This window comes from Quercus robur, chromosome 5, assembly GCF_932294415.1.
Source record: "Quercus robur chromosome 5, dhQueRobu3.1, whole genome shotgun sequence".
Taxonomy (NCBI): domain Eukaryota; kingdom Viridiplantae; phylum Streptophyta; class Magnoliopsida; order Fagales; family Fagaceae; genus Quercus; species Quercus robur.
Window position 1 is genome coordinate 83,520,483 of NC_065538.1, and position 18,020 is coordinate 83,538,502.

Sequence of the window (18,020 nt, forward strand, 5' to 3'; positions counted from 1 at the left end):
GTGACCATTATAAAGCATTCAAAGAGGAGCCACCAAAACATGATCCGGCAATTTTATCACTAGTTCACTATTATTAACTATTATTCCCGTGTTACAATGCAGAATGACATGTTGGATTTTAACTAACATACTACAACTAAGTGCATAATTAAGAATTTAAAAGATACTACAACATGCTAGCCATGACTGGAAGTGAGATTATTTTTTTAACCATCACTTCTGCCCTGGTCACTAACAACTATGACGGAAAAGAACGATACTAAACTTCCACCTGGAATGTTCCCTCGCTAAAATCTTCTTGTTATCTCTACCATCTGCAATCATCTTCAGTAGAAACAGCTTAGCTTTGTAGGTCTATTAAACTAGCTGGCCAGAATGTTGAGAGGACATCTTAGATGAGTAAAACACAACTGCAAAATAGTTGTTAACAGAAGATATAAGCTTACTGTACAGGCTAGCACTGTACAAACAGACAGGTTTCCAGATATCAGGATTATGACCCAAGGAACAGCAAGAGCTAAGAGTCAAGTCTCCACCCAACAGCTTAAGCCCATGGTTATAGTCCCTTTTTTTTTTCCTGAGCCATGTTAGGAACTTCAGCATGACAGGAATCAGGCAGGCAGTGAAGAAGAAGCATATTAACATCAAAACCGGATCAGCTTTGCTGCACAGATCACATCTATGGTTCATCCAACTCAACAAGTTGAGCCCGTCTCTCAGCAGCCTTCTTCCTAACAAAGATGCCCCATCTCAGGGCTGCCTTTAGCTTCAGCCACCCTACAACAGCTTTTCCTGATGACCGAGTCCGATCATCATCGAAGTTGTAGTTTAGAGATGGAGTTCCCATGTATGCTGATGGATAAGGGTATACTTCCTCAGTCATACTCATATTCATGGAGCCAGGTCCTTGACCTCCCATGTTAAAGAGACGAAGCAGATGTTGCATATCCTCATTTTCAAGCATTTCATGACTTCTCATACGAATCTCTTCCTCTGGGAAGAATTCTTCAACTCCCCTATAAGAAGTTAGATTGGATGCACCAACCGTCTGAAAGACTGATGTGGATGTCTGTCGTGGACCAAGGGCCATCACATTTTCACTTCTTGGAAGCTGGGCTTGGTGAGAACTGCCAATCAATGGGTTCTGTAGAGGGATTGAAGTGCCATCAAACTGAATAGGAGCATTGAGATTCACATTCTGAGGCTGTAGTGAGAATCTGGTATTATCATTATATCCTGGAAAGAGAGAGAACACATAATCAGAAACTGATAGAAGAGCTAATGCGTGCACAGGCTGAGTCTTTTAGGCCTAATGAGTAATGAAGGATTTTAAGACAGACACAGACAGTGACAATCCACAATGAAAAGCCATTTTCAAAGGGTTGCTAGGAACAGTTGATGGTATAGACATCAAAACAGTTCAGTGTTCTTCATGTCATGCCATCTCTATAAGTAAAATGTTTTTTTTTTAAAGGCTAAACTATTGTTTTCATCCCTAAAGTTTGCATGATTTTTTTAGTTCACTCTCTGTCGCTAAACTATTGAAACTCTTTCACATCTGTCCTTAAAAACTTCAATTTTTTTTACCTTCCAAATTGATTCCATTTTTCTATTTCACTTTGAACTGGAATTTTTTTTCCCAATTAACAGCACTATTGTAATGCATAAACCCACAAAATATTGTAATATAAACTATTATAATTTTATAGAAAAAAATTAGACCTGTAACTGTTAGGCCTGCTGAATTCATAGCAGGCTGCTCTGAAGGAACTGGAACAGTAAGGCTTGGTAGGGCGAATTGTTGGTCAAAGGAATTTGAATAATCTTGTGAGTTCACTAAGACCTCAGTTTGAGAAGCATCCAAGCTCTTATTTTCTTTATAGCTCAGAAGAGACTTGCCATCATACTCTATAACATGCATCCAATTTTCATACGCCTTCTTCACCAAGGTGTCAACATAGACCTGCAAGAACCAAAACAAATCTGAGTTTCGAAACTTCTATCTTTTTTCCCATAACCTAGAAGTCAAGCATTTCTAACAAGCCCATGGGAAAAATAAGAAAGGGCCTGGCCATCATAAAATTTCATTTTAATAAAAGCTGGAGTAGGGTGATAGGACATTTATTGCTCATTTAGATTCCAGTAAAAGCTACTTATGGTCTAATTTCTCCCTCCATACTTGAATAGATCCCCAATGTAAAAACAAAAGTGATACTAATATCATGGACAAATTATGGCGCAGTAAGATTAATGTAATAGGTTAATGCCTAAAAGAACATTAGTCAACCACAAGATGGAACAGAAACCAACATGATCATCCAAATTGATCTGGGAAAGATGATAAACTATTACCTTTTGACTTTCAGAAAGAGAATCAGCTGCATAATATTGTTCACTGGAAATTAAGCCACAAAATTCATAGATATTGTTAAAAACAACACCAACATTCCTCTCATCTTCAGGATAGTACACGTAGAGTTTCCCACTCAAAACACAAGTTTTTGCATGCTCAACAAGAACATCCCACATCTTATTTGACATGCCACTTCCAAGAATCTACAACATAAGAATAGAAAAATAATAAGAACTGATATATATATATATATATATATATATAAGGATTTGAATTTGACAGGGAAATTTAGCATTCTCACATTCCGCAACCTCTGCGAGTCTCTAACCACAAGCCGTAGGAAGTCTTCAACTGTACAAATTCCAGCTTTGTTCAGCCTCTTGTGAAATGACCCATCTTTGCCAATTTTCTCCAATCTCCAAACCTCATCATTTAATGCAGGTGGATAATGTTTCTTGTATACTGTAAAGCAAAAAATTGCAAAGTTACCAACAGACGCATGCCTGATATATGGAATAAAACTATAAGTCTACAACAACGGATCCTTAGTCCCAAAATTTTGGGTTGCCTATAGATGCATCCCAGGTAATTCAGTCTTCTGATTCCTCATTATCTGCATATGGCCTTTTTTTTCCTAGGTGAATAAAATTATTGGTGCAAATTATGAACTCACATTCTCCTCTGTGATCCTTAACAGTGAAGGCTTCTGTTTTTGCTTCACGTATACGAATGCCCTCGGAATAGCCTGAGGCAACCTTCAGTCCTAGCCTGAACTTCCTGCTCCTTATCCAGCTTGAGTTGTCAGTAAAGGTTAGATCACCTAGTGTTCCCACACCTTCCTTCAGTGTTACTTGCAAATCCCCAGTCAGCAGTGGCCTCTTTCCTTCACGCTCTTTCACCACATGGCTATCAAATTCTTCTTGACTCCAGTTTTCATCATCCTCATTATTGAAATCACCTTCAAGCACAATAACATCTAGCTTCACAGCAGATTCTGGACCAGATGTGACAACATGGCCTGTGATTGCATCAAGCAAAACAATATGAATTGCAGCCCCCTGCTCCCCTTCAACTTTTCCACCAGTAAAGAGAGGAAGAGACAGCCTAGACTTGAAGCACAGCCGTAAGTTTCTCCCATCAGGCCCTTCTATACGTTTAGGAGAAGACCTGCATTTTCTCAAGCATTACCCGGAACAAATTATTGACATGAATATCTCATCATTAATTCATATAATCACACTATTGGCAACAATAGATTAGATGTTGGCAAAAGCCAAAAAAAACAAAGAAATGCAACAAAGGCCAAAAGAGTAAAACATGTATATAACAAATCTCAGATCCAGACCCAGTGTGGTTTGGCTCAATGGACAAGTTATCAAATTATTGCACCACAGTATCTAAGCCCAACATCAACCTCCATGCTAAATTACAGCAAGAGCTAATACCGTAGGTGGCAAGAGAGGAGCTTATCATGAGAACCTTCTGGATCTTTTTTTCTCTCTCTCTCACTTGTTTTTTAGATTTCTTTTGGATCTGTTATATTAGAGGATATAGATTTGTTCTCCTTTTTTTTCTTTTTTTTTTGTTTGGTGGGGGTGCAGGGGGAGTTGAAGAAGCCTAGGATTTGTCATGTACTCATGTTCTTTGTTTTCTGGTCACACACAAGAAGAATATATATTCTTTACAAACAGACCAAATATAATATTCATTTGAGGATTTGAAGTGTAAAAAAATTATGTTTGTAATTATTTTAATGAGCATAGACAAGATGATAATAATAATAATAATAATAATAATAATAATAACAACAACAATAACAATAATACCTCCCAGTAAGTTTGGCACTGCCTAATTTTGCTAAAGCACGCTCCACTTCTTCACTGACCTGTTTAGTGGTGGTAGGCATAAGACATCAAAAGCATTACACCAAAATTATAAATCAATATACAAGAATTTCACTTAGCATGTCCAACACTCCAACCAAACAGCATAGACACTTCTTCAATCCTTCAAAGGAGTTCTAAACATGTTGGAAGCACAAAGACCACACAACCAACACATTTTTGGCTAGTTTATAATTTTGAATAAGAAACTGGACCATCAAATGCTAGAGAGACATATTTGACATTAGTAAGACATAGTTTTCCAATAACCAATGTCTTTAAGCCCCATGATAAAAAATTAATCACCAACTGGGCAGTAGCCAAGTTGAATTTATCACTTCATGGTGAAACATGAAAAAGAAACCATCCTAAATCTTCATGGAAAACAGCAAAATTCATAAGAAAAATTATCTTACAACTCTCCGAAGAATAGGCTCCAATGATGAACAAAGTTTCTGCAAACTATCCACCTTTAGAGCTTCAACAATTACACTGCATGAAATCAGAGCTTTTGAGAAACAATATCTGAAGGCTATCAACATTGCATGGGAAATACAAAATGAAAGACATAACACATGACTCCACAATATTACTGTTGAAAATTCAAAGTTAAAAATCCAATTCAAACTTTTAGGTACAGAAGCAGGGATGTTTGGACCATGTAAGTCACAACAGAACCCAATAATATATTGGGGAAACAAGTAAAAAAATATTAGAAACATCAAAACCTGAAGGAGAAAAAAAACCATACACATGCGCGCACACAAAACTAGGTAAACCAACTTTACCGATGAGAGAACAATACAAAGGTTTACAGTAGATAATCATTGAAGTTAAAAGGACATTATAATCAACTTTGATTAAGAATGCACCTGATTACTTCCAAATAATAAACCATGTAGCCTGAAAAGGCTAGCAAGTTACCATGTTGAAGAAGACATATATAGCTACATATATTATTATTCGGTGTTTGCAGCTGATGTAACAAGAACACTCCTATATCAACCTCTTACTATATTTCCTAGCTGAGGTCAACCCACAACACATCTACATGCAGGGAAAAATGCATTCACCGACACCCATTTGTTACACAGTTAGAGCACCACAACCCTCAGAAAGCATCATAATCTGGTGCTCTAATAAACTATTCATAACATCAAAATCAGTTTTATACACACACCCTTTTCTCATTTCATGAAACCAACTCATAGCCAAGACCAAATTTACAAAGTTCCTAACTTCTTATTACTCAATAAGCAACAATTACTCTGCTTACCAAAAGAATACAATGATAATAAGAACTATAATCAACAAATTATCAAGAACTAAGTTTGCTAGAACCCTTCATAGAATCGAAATTAATTTGAAAAATAATTCAATTAATACCTATAGTTTAAAAGTGTGAAACAAATTAAACTCTAGAGTTTTAAAAAATAGTAATAAATTAAACCCTTCAGTTTTAAAAGTAACAAATTAAACCATGAGATTTCAAAAAGTAACAAACAAACCCTCAACAGTTTACTTTTTTTTTTTAGAATAAACTCTCAAACTATATTAAACCCCAAACACAATACACTTAAATGGACTAATTTTTAATTTATTACTTTTTGAAATTCCAGAATTTAATTTCTTATTTTTTGAAACCTCATGGTTTAATTTGTTACTTCTGAAATTATATGATATAATTTTTACACTCTCTAAATTACATATTTTAAAACGTAATTTTCTCAAAAGTTTTCTTGGTTCAGTTTCTACTGAACAAGCTTCACATTTCCTGTTCAACTACAAACATAGAAGCAACAAACAAATTCAGAGCTGAAAATTTAAACCAAAGAACACCAAATTTCACATTTCTTGTTCAACTACAACCATAGAAGCAACAAACAAATTTCGAGCTGAAAGTTTAAACCAAAGAACACCAAACTCAAATTTAACATTTCAGCTTTAAAAACTAAACCAATTTAACAAAGCATGAAGCAAAATTTGAATAAGATAAAATAAATGGTTTCAAATTTTGAAGGAAGAGAGAGACAGAGAGAGAGAGAGAGACCTCGCTAAAGCAGGTCGTTTCCTATCAGGCTGGCCATCTTCAGCTGAAGTAGAATCCAAGCCTCGCTTCTCTCTCGCCATGCTGTTCGATCTTTCCATATACCTCGTTTGCATTTTTTCAAATTTTCAAACGTTAACGTCCTTGTTTGGCTGCTGAGAAACTGTGAGAAACTCTTTTAACACCTCTAATATCAACTTTCCAATTACATAACAAACATACCTATAAGTTTAAAACCAATTTTATCTACTTCCATAACCAAACATTTAAACACAGTTATATTACTCCTTTCCTTTTCCGTTTCGGTATTTTCTCAGCAACCAAACAGAAGCTTCACCCGAAACTCACAAAAATAATAATAAACTTATATAAAGTTTGACTTTAATAAGAAAATAACAAAAAGTTAACACGCATGAGAATCCGTCTTGATTCGTCTTTCTTATTTTTAATTTTTCTTTTGTTTTTCTCAGCAACCAAACGGAGAAGAGAACCAAAAATGAAAAAAAAAAAGTGTGTGCCGCGGATTCGAATGGATGAGAAAAGCAAAAAAGAGAAAAAGTGAAAAATTAGAAAAGAAAGCGGGAAAGTGAGAGAGAAAATAAAAAAATATATTAAGAGTTTTTTTTTTTAATTTTTGTTTTGTTGTATTTGTTTTTTTTTTGCTTTATAGAGTATCTGAGAAGTTTCGTCGAAGCGTCTGCGAATTTTCGTTGCAAACACTTTCGCAATTTCTTTGAAAGCCACTACTCACTCTTTATGTTTCTCTCTCTCTCTTTTTATTTTATTTTTCTTTTCTGTTTCTGTGTGTTTCGGTTTGTCTGTGAGTGTGAGTGCGAGTGCGTGTGCTTACAGTGACGGCTGGAGCAGTGAGAATCTCTGCAAGGTAGTTGGACTGTGGTGGGGGCTCAGAAATGATGATGAGATCTGGGCCGTTTGATTTTTTTTTTGAGGTTTGGGGGAATCTCTCATTCAATGTTTTATAATGATTAGGCATGTGGGGGTGACAGGGGTGGTGTGGTTGTGTGTGGGTGAGGACAGGGTTGTGTTGTGTGTGTGCTTCTTATGTTGATTTGGATAGAGATGAGTATGTGTCTGAATTTGACCAGGATAGAGAATAAAATTCATCTTTTTGCACACTTCAATAAAAAATTATCAAAGTTTCTCTCCAAATGAAACTCTTTAAAATTTTCATATATTTCTTTTTTTTTGTGTGAATTTTGAAAATCTAACCGTTAAATTTAATGTTCCTTATATTCTTAACGTGCATATCAAATTTCATTCAAATCGGATATTATTTACTATTTGATCAATTAACTTATTTTTTATATACAACTTTAGGTTACAAAAACTTGAAATTATAACATTTATTTGATGACATGGCAATTGTTCTTTGATTTTCTTGAAATTTTGTAAGCATTAAGGATATAATAAGAACATGCAATCTAACGGTTAGATTTTCAAAATTCACACTTAATATAAATATATATATGATGAGTTTATAAGGTTTCTTTCCAAACTAGTTTGGAGAGTAACTTTGTTCATAAAAGATTAACACATTAGTTTTTAGAAAATGTTAGCCAATACTTTAAGCATATTAATTTAGAAACTATTTTTATAAACATTTTATTGGAAGAATAATAAAATAATAAATATTGTTGATAGTTTTTTTTTATATTTTAATGAAAGTGATGTAAAAACTTTCTTATTATGGTTTATTAACAATTGCCTTAAGAGCATCCGTTAACCTGACCCTTATTTTTTTACTTAAAACTCAATATATCATACAACACTTATGGGTTGGGTTTTCAAATGGGCATTATAATTGATTAGGTGTAATTGTGCCTATTTTTAATATTTGATATGATGATATCACATGATTGGATTGAATAGTGTAAAACTTGAGTTTTACACTATTTTCTTGTAGAGTTTAGTCTTATTATTATGTACTCTCTTACCAATTAAATTTATGATGGGACTCTATCATGAATGTGAAAGGAGAGTGTACCACATCAATGTCCTCTAAAAATATTTAATAATCTTCCATAAAAGATAATGTCACAATTCTTGTGCATCTTTGAAATTTGCTTATTTCTAGTATCTTATTTGTATAGAGTTTATTAAAAGATATAATTTTGATAATTTTTATGTTAAATATTTTATAAAAAAAATTGGAAGTTAGTTTATTACAACAACAAAATAAATGCTAAAACTAGTTTATTTGCTTAAAAACTTAAACAAAAGCAAAACTTTTCTCAATAATTCCCTTACCCAACGCTCTACTGATATGTTCTTTTGCGGAAGTTAGATTAAAAAACAAAGACAAAAAGTAAATCCAAATAAAAATAGTAAGTAGTCACTCACCAATAAAATTATGGTAAGAGTTGTGGAACTTCTCATATATATCTTTCTTGGGTGTGAATTTTGAAAATCTAACCGTTGAATTTTATATTTTTTATGTTCTTAACATGCATATTAAATTTCTTTCTAATCAGATGTTATTTACTATTGAATCAATTAACTTATTTTTTATACACAATTTTAAATCACAAAAACTTAAAATTATAATATTTATTTGATGACATATCAATTAACTTTTGATCTTCTTGAAACTTTGTAAGTATTAAGGATGTAATAAGAATATGCAATCTAATTGTTAGCTTTTTATAATTCACACTCAATATAAAAATATATGATAAATTTGTAAGGTTTCTCTCCAAATTTAGAGAGAAACTTTGTTCCAGACAAAAATTGTAATAGTTGAAGAACAATTTTTTATTTTTTATTTTTGGCTAAGAAGTTGAGGAACAATTTTGAATTTGAATCACGGCAAAGAGTAAATTGAACAAAGATAAACAAGAAGGAAATGTCTTGTGGACAGGACAAATAAAAACAAGGAAACAAAGTTCGAATTTACTTTTTCTTCTGACCAAAATGAGAATTTCATTTTTTTTTTAAGGGTCCAAAATATCAATTAATTCTAATACACGCCTTAAATTAGAATTCAAGTCAATGATTTTGTTGGTGAAGCATCGAAGTGACAAGATAGAAAGGTGTATGCGTGCGCTGTGTGTTTTTCTTTTTATTACACCAAAAAAAGAAAAAAAAAATCCAAAAGAAAGAAAAGAAAAAGGTGTGATGTAATGTGTTTGGCGTGAATAATTTTGTCAGGTTATTTTATTATTTAATTTATTTTTATTATTATTTATAGATTTATTGTGCTTTTTAGTATTATTTATAAGATTCACTGTACTATTTCAGTTAACTTTTACTTTTATTTACAGTACTTCCAGTAAAAAAATTCAATTTTAGTAAAATAAGTGGATCCCAAACAGTCCATTAATGTAAAAATATCTGACTCATGACCTAAGCCAAAAACAAAAAATCCAATCCAAGGCAAGCATTATTAACTTTAGAACGTAGGCCTTATTTGCACGGTATAGGATAAGAACAAAAGTCTTAGCCTACTTTTTTCATTTTTTTGCCAGAAGTCCTAGCCTAATTAGTCCACAACATTAAGATTTGAAGAGTAAAGAAGTCTTGTGTTCCACCGTATCCTAAATTTTTCTGAAATTATAAATTTAATAAATAAAATAAATAAAAATAAAAACTTATTACACACATATCACATATGTGCACCTGCACGTGTATAATAACACTAAAATCGCGAGCCTAACTCACGATTTCAAACACATTATTTAACAAATGTGTAAATGTATATAAATATGTAATAAATGCTATCCTATAAAAATAATATCATTAAAGCCCAGTTATATATTATATGTTTCCATTTTTTTTAGCTATGTGCATCCTCAAGGGTTGATCAATGTCCTTCTCTAACATGTGCACTCTCTCATGTGTTGCTCTTTTGCTGATTTTTTTTTCTTCACGCAAAAAAGTGGGGACTTTTCTTTCTTTCTATTTAACTATTTTGGCTATACATTACGAGTCTTTTGGCTGAATATTGTAAAAAATGAAGTTTATTTGTGATATGGGTACTATTCAAATTTATTTGGGAAAATGAGGAGAGAAGCGAATTTCAGCAACACCATCGCCGAAATTCTAAGAAAAAGTAGGAGAGATGAGAGAGAAATGATGTGAGAGAGAGAAAAAGAAATTTCAGCAATGATGTTGCCAAAAAAAAAAAATGAATTGTGGCAATTGAATTGCCGAAATTGGAGGATTAAAAAAAAGAAAAAAAGAAAACTAAACATTGGCAAGAGTAATGCTACGGCCACAAACTATTTTACCATACTTTTACAAATTGTTGTTATGACCAATTTCTTACCGGTTCTCATCAAAACCCACCAATAACATCACTTTTTTATTTACCAATAATCACTCATCACATCAACAGTTTATGAAATTTTTTGTAAAAAAGTTTATATATCTAGCATTTTGCCAAAAGTGGATGATTTAAAAAAAAAAAAAAAAAAAAAAAACTCATTTATGGCAATTGAATTGCCAAAATAAATAAAAAATAAAAAACCTTGATTGTGGTAAGATTAATGCTACAGCCACACTTTTGGAGTAAATTTATAGAGATACACACTTTTAGTCATCCAAAAGTGTGGCTGAAGCATTAATTTTACCACAATCCAGTTTTTTTTTTTCCTCCAATTTCAACAATTCAATTGCCACAATTGAATTTTTTTTTTTTTGGTTAAATCCTCCCCTTTTGGCAAAATGATAGAGATACAAACCTTTTTACAAAAACTTTCATAAACTGTTGATGTGATGAGTAATTATTGGTAAATAAAAAAGTAATGTTATTGGTGGGCCCTAATGAGAACCAGTAAGAAATTGGCCATAACAACAGTTTGTTAAAAATATAGTAAAATAGTTTGTGGTCGTAGCATTACTCTTGTCACTGTTTAGTTTTCTTTTTTTCTTTTTTTTTTAATCCTCCAATTTCAGCAATTCAATTGCCACAATTCAATTTTTTTATTTTTGGCAACATCATTGCCGAAATTCATTTTTCTCTCTCCCACATCCGTCACATCATTTCTCTCTCCTCTCTCTTACTTTTTCTCAAAATTTCGATAATGATGCTGTCGAAATTCGCTTCTCTCCTCATTCCGCCAAATAAGTTTGAACAGTATCCATATTACAAATAAATTTCATTTTTTACAATATTCAGCCAAAAGACCCCTACATTATGGTCCTACTGCATGAACACATTAAAGCAATATCTATTAACACTTGTACTTTTCTTTCAATATTAGGTTTTTATGGTTTTTTAATATTATCCTCTTTCAAGTGTGACGCTTTTCAAGATTCTTGGGCAGTTTATTTATCCATCAAAGCATAAAAGAATTTATCATGGCATAGCACAGCATAGCATAGCATAGAAAGTGGTGGAAGTGAATTGCTCAAGTTATCCAAGGTGTTAATGCACAATTGATTGAAAACTATGCCTTATATTCTCTTTTTGCCTTCCCCTTTTAAGAAAAGAATGGTTCAAATGAGAATATAATTTATTCTTAACATTGACTTTATGTTTTTGAGTTTATAACATAATCAAATGACTAGGTCGTAAATGAATAAAATAAAATTTGGTGTCGTATCAAAAAAAAAAAAAAAATTTGGTGTATTTTTTCTATTTTATACGAACAAATTTGAACTGAAAGAAAAGAAATATATAATTTACTAATGTATCATTCACCTTTGATGTTTTTCTTTTTTATGGTATGAATAAAATCGGTAATTCACTACTATTTCTTAAAAAAAAAGGATGAGTTTTTCTTTCATTCAATTCATTCATACCAAAGAATGAGTTTTAGAAGTGAAATTCTCTCCTAATAATTCAATTCATTCATACCAAACTACTAGACAAAAAAAAAAAAAAATGGATAGAATATCTCTTCAATTATTTTTGTTCTATTCCTTACTGTTCTTTTTCCTGTAAGGAAAAGCCTTGTAAGTTGAAAGTTCTGACAGCTGATATTGGCCATGAGTCATTATGCACAAAAATGCTACAATAATTAATGAGCCCTTGGCTCTATTCAAGGAGAGCTAAAGAGACGAGAAAAAGACAAGACCTAGAGATTTTAGACACACATGTAAAATGCATTAAAGTCCACACGTTGTAGCAAAGCATACCAGTCCGGCACCAGTGCCACTGTTTTTTCTTCCTAAATGAAACCTGAAAGTTTATGACATATATACTAAAGTTTATATATATCAATCAAAGGGTTATGCTATAAAAACATGATGATACTTTCAAAATACCATGACAGACTTTCAATGTGCCAGTTCTTGTAAGCGATTAGAAATCAGTTGTCACAACTTATCGAAACAACATGCTAGTTCTTGTGAGTAATTAGAAATCGGTTATTCTACTACCACAATATTTGTCACAAGTTATCTAAATGATCGATAGTAAATAGAGAATAATTATTTTTATATTAATTCGTAATTTTTTTTTTTTACCGATCAAAATCGACTACATTATAAGTTGTTGGCAAAACATTGCTAACAAAAAACTGAAATGCCACTATTTTTTTTCCCTAGATGAAACCTGAAAGTTTATGACATATATACTAAAGTTTAAAAATATATCAATCAAAGGGTGGCAACTTGCATGCCATTCCAATAAAAGGTTATGCTATTAAAACATGACACGTTCAAAATACCAAGACAGATTACTAGTCCTCGTGACCAGGCCGTCAAACAAGAATGAGCGATTAGAAATAAATTCTTCTACTACCACAATATTTGTCATAACTTATTGAAATGGTGACCAGGCCCGCAATCAAACAAGAATGAGCGAAGTGATCGATAGTAAATAGAGGATAATTATTTTTACATTAACCTATAACTTTTTTTTTTTTTTTTTTTTTTTTTTTTTTTATCGATCTCGATCAACTACTTTATAAGTTGGCCAAAAATTGCTGGCACAAAACTTTGTTGTCAGAAATTGAAAGACCACAGCAGAACTATTATGTCTGCTCTTACGGACTTTTATGTCTTAATGCAAAACTTCCATAATAGCACAAAGCGTTAACACAAACATTTAAGCTGCCATAACTGCAAGGGGTCCATTACTCTGAAATTCCCAGTGTGTATCTAATCTGAGACACATTACGACACAACATGGCCTCCTGTACTGACCCAGGACAGAAGAATTTGACCCCTCTTAATCTAGCATCATTACATAACAACAAAAGGTTGCTTCCCGTTCTGTCCATTGTAGGTGAAACCAGGAAAATGGCAATCAAAGTCTTTTTCTAGTCTTTGTTTTGATTGTAAAATATTATGACAATAGTGATCACAAAATGGTAAAATCCAGAATCCTGTTTTTGGTCGTGCACGTATCATAATGGGTCCTGTGCACTGATGCACTGGACCTTAGGCTGTATCCCCTTCTAAGATGAATGATGATGGATAATATATGTACCTCCAAACACTGCTAAAGAAAAGGAATCTTTCGAAATATCAAATGCACGTAATAATGCACAAGGCCTTGGCAATCAAATTTATGTAGGGTCAAGAAGCATAAATTCAATAAGATACAAAATCCAACACAGAATAATGCTACAAAGTACGACCACAATAATTTTCATAACTACTGTGTCAATAATTTGTTATTGAGTCCTATAACTGACAACAAATTTTGAAATACATTTGATATAGGATGAACAACTAAGCATAATCTTCAATCCAATGCAGACTCTCTTGTTGACATGGTGCAGCTATAATTAACGACTAGTTAATTTTTTTAGTTAAGGGAAAAGTAAACGATAAAAAAACAAGATATAAATTAAACACTTTTCTGAATAATCAAATGATAGACATTGTGTAACTCAAGGTCAATGGCTCAGCTATCATATAACAAAACCTAGAAACCAACCAAAAAAACTCTACACAGCCAAGTCATTAAACTTATAATCAGTCAATAGAGAAGAACAGGTTGATCCAGGCAGAGAGCTAGCGCATCTTTTTGTTCTTGTTCTTTCCCTTCTTTTTGTCTCTTTTATTTTGAGGCTTTGATCGTGACTTTGTTCTTGCAACTCTCTTGAATGCTTTCTTCTTAGTCACAGGCACAGTGTGCTTCTTATCAGCTCCAGCTGGTCGTGGCACTGCTGCCTCTGTTTTGTCACTTGGCAAGATTTCTTCTTCACGAGAAATCTCACATGTTGTTACTGTGACTTTCATGTTGCCATTGTCATATGTTGTCAACCCTATAAAAAATGATCAAAACCGAGCCCAAATATTAAATGATTAAAAAAACATGAGCTTGGATTACATACATAATACTCTGGTACATTTCTTAACATTTATAATAAGAGATGAATTAGAGGAGTCATTGAAATATTCATGTCCCACCCTTTGAGCCCTCTTAGCATTAAATTAATCACAAACAATGAGATTAATGCAGGCAATTCTCCCAATTCTAGAGTGCCCCTGAATGCTAGCTTTGTTGCTAATATCAGAAGAAAGAATTATGTTAAGATTTTAACCCAGATAAGTGATCACAGATATTGTTTAGATTTGTAACGATGCTGCTAAATCAAAAGAGAAATATTGAATAATTGGGGTATGCCTGGTAGCCCACCCAAACATACTGGACCCAACTATGCACAAGTGCATTATATGCAATTAGTTTATATGTGTGAATTCAGTCAGTTGATTGCAGAGTTCAAAAATACCAGAAACAGATGCAATTGGCTCTGTTTCTTCATCTTCTTCATCGTCCTCCTCATTTTCATCAGGCACTGAATCATTGGCTGGTGGAGCTCCACCATAGAGAACCAGTTCTTTTTCCAATTTCCTCTGCCAAATTAGTTAGGTAGCAAAGATACAACAATTAGAACCAACTTACCAGGAGAAAAAAGAGAGGGAAAAGGGGGAAAAAGACATTTAAAAAAACTACATGATTCAAAGCAGCATACAAGTCAGTCTTAAAAACCATGACAAGGAGCATGGATATTAGCAGGTAGGACTGCCACATTAATCTGTCACAACTTCTCTCACCCTCTACCATCTTCCTTCTATGATCCTCTATTCCTCTTAGGATCTTTTACACAAAAATGTCCCCATGGAAGCCCCTTGAATTCAGTGTTCCCCCAAATAACTTGAGCAGTTGCAAGAAGCACAAGAGCTTGTGAAGAGGAGTACTTTGGCTTTATACTCTACCAACTAATTTTATTTCTTAACAGTAATTCGGAAATGGTTTCAAAAAAAAAAAAAAAAAAGGGCCAGGCATAAAGTTAGGTCATGTGAGTGGGTTGCATATTTTGACTCTGCCCATATCAAATTCTCATGTTTCATATCCCTCTAATTCTCATTGCATCTATTGCTTTGTTATGGATGAAAATCTTACAATTGACACATACAACCCGCATGTAAGGAGCTCAATTTAAATTCAATCTCCCTAGCAAAAACAGCTAGGTGGTGGTATTAAAAGTTTATGGCTAAAAAAGTAAGGAAATACTTGGACATATGATTGACAATGAGTTACATTTTTTTTTTTTGATAAGTAATGAGTTACATTTTTTGATAAGTGAGGTTTGGCCTCAACGAGAGGGAGATGGTTAGATTCAAACTAGTGACCTCTGGCTTCACAAGACACGGTCTACAGGTCAATTGTGCTACCCCAACCTTGAGTTAGTGCATTATATATCAAAAAAGCATATCATTATATATACAAACACATATTTATACCAAAATAATGTAGAAACTTCTTAAGCTACCAAAAATTTGAACCACTCTTGTATGAAACTATTGGCAACAACAACTAAGCCTTAGTCCAAAATTTTAGATTCTGTTATAGCCTTATAGGTCCTTAACAAACCAGTCATGGCCAGCCACATATATCCTTTTCCGTCATTCTATTATATCCAAAGTCATAACCTATGTCACTTCCTTAACTGACATGTTTTTCTTTCCTACTCCTATTAATATTATTTTTCGTCTTCCTCTACCTTTTATCCTTCCCTTAATTGAATTAACTCAATCTTTCACACCAACATTAATCACTCTCCTCTAAACACGCACAAACCATCTCAAGCAACTCTTCCTCTTCTTTTCATCGAATTTCCACATTTTATGAATATATTTTGCTTCTTAACATCCCAAACATTCATTCACACACACACACACACACACACACATTGGCTCATTGTGCAAATTCTTAAATATTCATACATATCTCACTTCCAAAAATACATGATAAGTATCTAACTAAGTAGAGAGAAAAAAAAAATACTAAATGAGAAAAACCTTTTTGCGCAGCTCAATACGCTTTCGCCTTTGAGCCTCCTCTTGCTGTTTATTAGCTTCCTTTCTCCTTTTCTTCTTCCTCTTGTGAAACCCAGTCACATAGTCCCTTTCTCATGCCAAAAAAATAACAATTTAATCATAACAATATTAGGGTTTGGTTCCACGGATTATTACTGTGAGAGAGAGTGTAACTTTATATGGTTACCTGAGATCCTTCTCGTTGAATTTGACGGAGAGAGCTTTGTTTTTGAGAGCCCTCTTCCTTATATGACGGCCTTGAGGCCGTGCGACCTCGACTGCCTCTTCAATTTCTTCCACCATTGCAGCTTCTCAAGGCTATAGCGCCGCTAGCTGTTGAATGTTTGTGTGGTTTTTTTACTTTGCAGAGTTTGTGGTTCGGGTTTTCTTAAGTGGGTTTGGTTATGGTGAATTTTGGTCCAGCCCAAAAAAATTAATTGGGTTTTGTATGGGCTATAGAAACTTAGACTTTGAGCTACAGTTTTAGCCCAATATAAATGATATAGAGTACCCCAAAGCTCCACCTTCCAACATATATTTATTGATATCAACGCCATGGATTTGGAAATCACTCACGCCCCGACTAATGAGTACAAAGTTGTGAGAATTACGTGTTTGCGGGAGGATACTAGTGTGGCTGATATTTACACTTTTAATAATGGTGAATGGCACTGTTTTACTTTCCCATCAAGTGCTAAACTTAATATTGTTCAAGAAGCGTCTGTCTCGGTTTCTATGAATGGGGCATTGCACTGGCTTGCTGAGAAGAGTCAAAACTCCAAGAAACTATGGTTTGGGTACAGCTTATAAGCTAGGGTTTTTTTTTAGTTTTTATGTATAGGTTTTTACAACATAATTTTTATTTATATTTTTTCACTTTCAAAATACAATCATACTTTAGCGTACTTTCAACAAAAAAACTAAATAAGATATTCTCAAGCACACACTAAAGCATTATATGTCCATTTTTTGTGTGGCCACGGTTCAAACTAGACCTATCTCCCTATTTTGAAGGGAAATAAAACCTAAACCTATTCCATATGATTTTTTTTTTTTTTTTTTTTTTTAACATCTATTCAAACTTTTGGTACACCTGTAAATTAAATGGAAGATAGAAAATGTAAGGACCATCAATTTCAAATAATGAAGTTACTCCAAATTACAACCTTATTTAAAATGAAATTTGTTACTCCAAATTTCAAATAATGTGATTTTTTTTTTTTTTTTTTTTTTACATTTATTCTCTTTATAAATTCAAAATGAAATTTGTTATTTGACATTTATAACCTTATTTAAAATGAAGTTATCATTCATTAATAAAATTATTTTTGAACTACATAACAATCTAGTTAAAAGAGGGGAATCCTCTTATACTATATATATAGAGTATAGATAGATATCAAGTGAGGACTACTCAAGTAGAGCTACTTGCACAAGATTCTCAACAAAAATTAAATGACAAGCTATGGTTTCTTTATTTTCAAACATACCATTGTTC

General features: G+C 33.0%; 2 protein-coding genes across 2 annotated transcripts; both read right to left on the reverse strand.

Annotated features, from left to right (window-relative positions):
* Window positions 1-40: 40 nt before the first annotated feature.
* LOC126727432 (calmodulin-binding protein 60 B-like) lies at window positions 41-6,976 on the reverse strand. Its single transcript, XM_050433108.1, has 8 exons — window positions 6,287-6,976; window positions 4,653-4,728; window positions 4,180-4,238; window positions 3,027-3,520; window positions 2,655-2,815; window positions 2,353-2,556; window positions 1,723-1,963; window positions 41-1,236 (listed from the first exon to the last, which is right to left on the reverse strand). The coding sequence occupies exons 1-8, from the start codon at window positions 6,397-6,399 to the stop codon at window positions 680-682; spliced, it is 1,905 nt and encodes a 634-aa protein (XP_050289065.1). The 5' UTR covers window positions 6,400-6,976; the 3' UTR covers window positions 41-679.
* Window positions 6,977-14,038: 7,062 nt separating this feature from the next.
* On the reverse strand, window positions 14,039-16,908 carry LOC126727433 (ribosomal RNA-processing protein 17). Its single transcript, XM_050433109.1, has 4 exons — window positions 16,710-16,908; window positions 16,505-16,610; window positions 14,932-15,055; window positions 14,039-14,463 (listed from the first exon to the last, which is right to left on the reverse strand). Exons 1-4 carry the CDS (start codon window positions 16,823-16,825, stop codon window positions 14,210-14,212), a joined length of 600 nt encoding a protein of 199 aa, XP_050289066.1. The 5' UTR covers window positions 16,826-16,908; the 3' UTR covers window positions 14,039-14,209.
* Window positions 16,909-18,020: the final 1,112 nt, after the last annotated feature.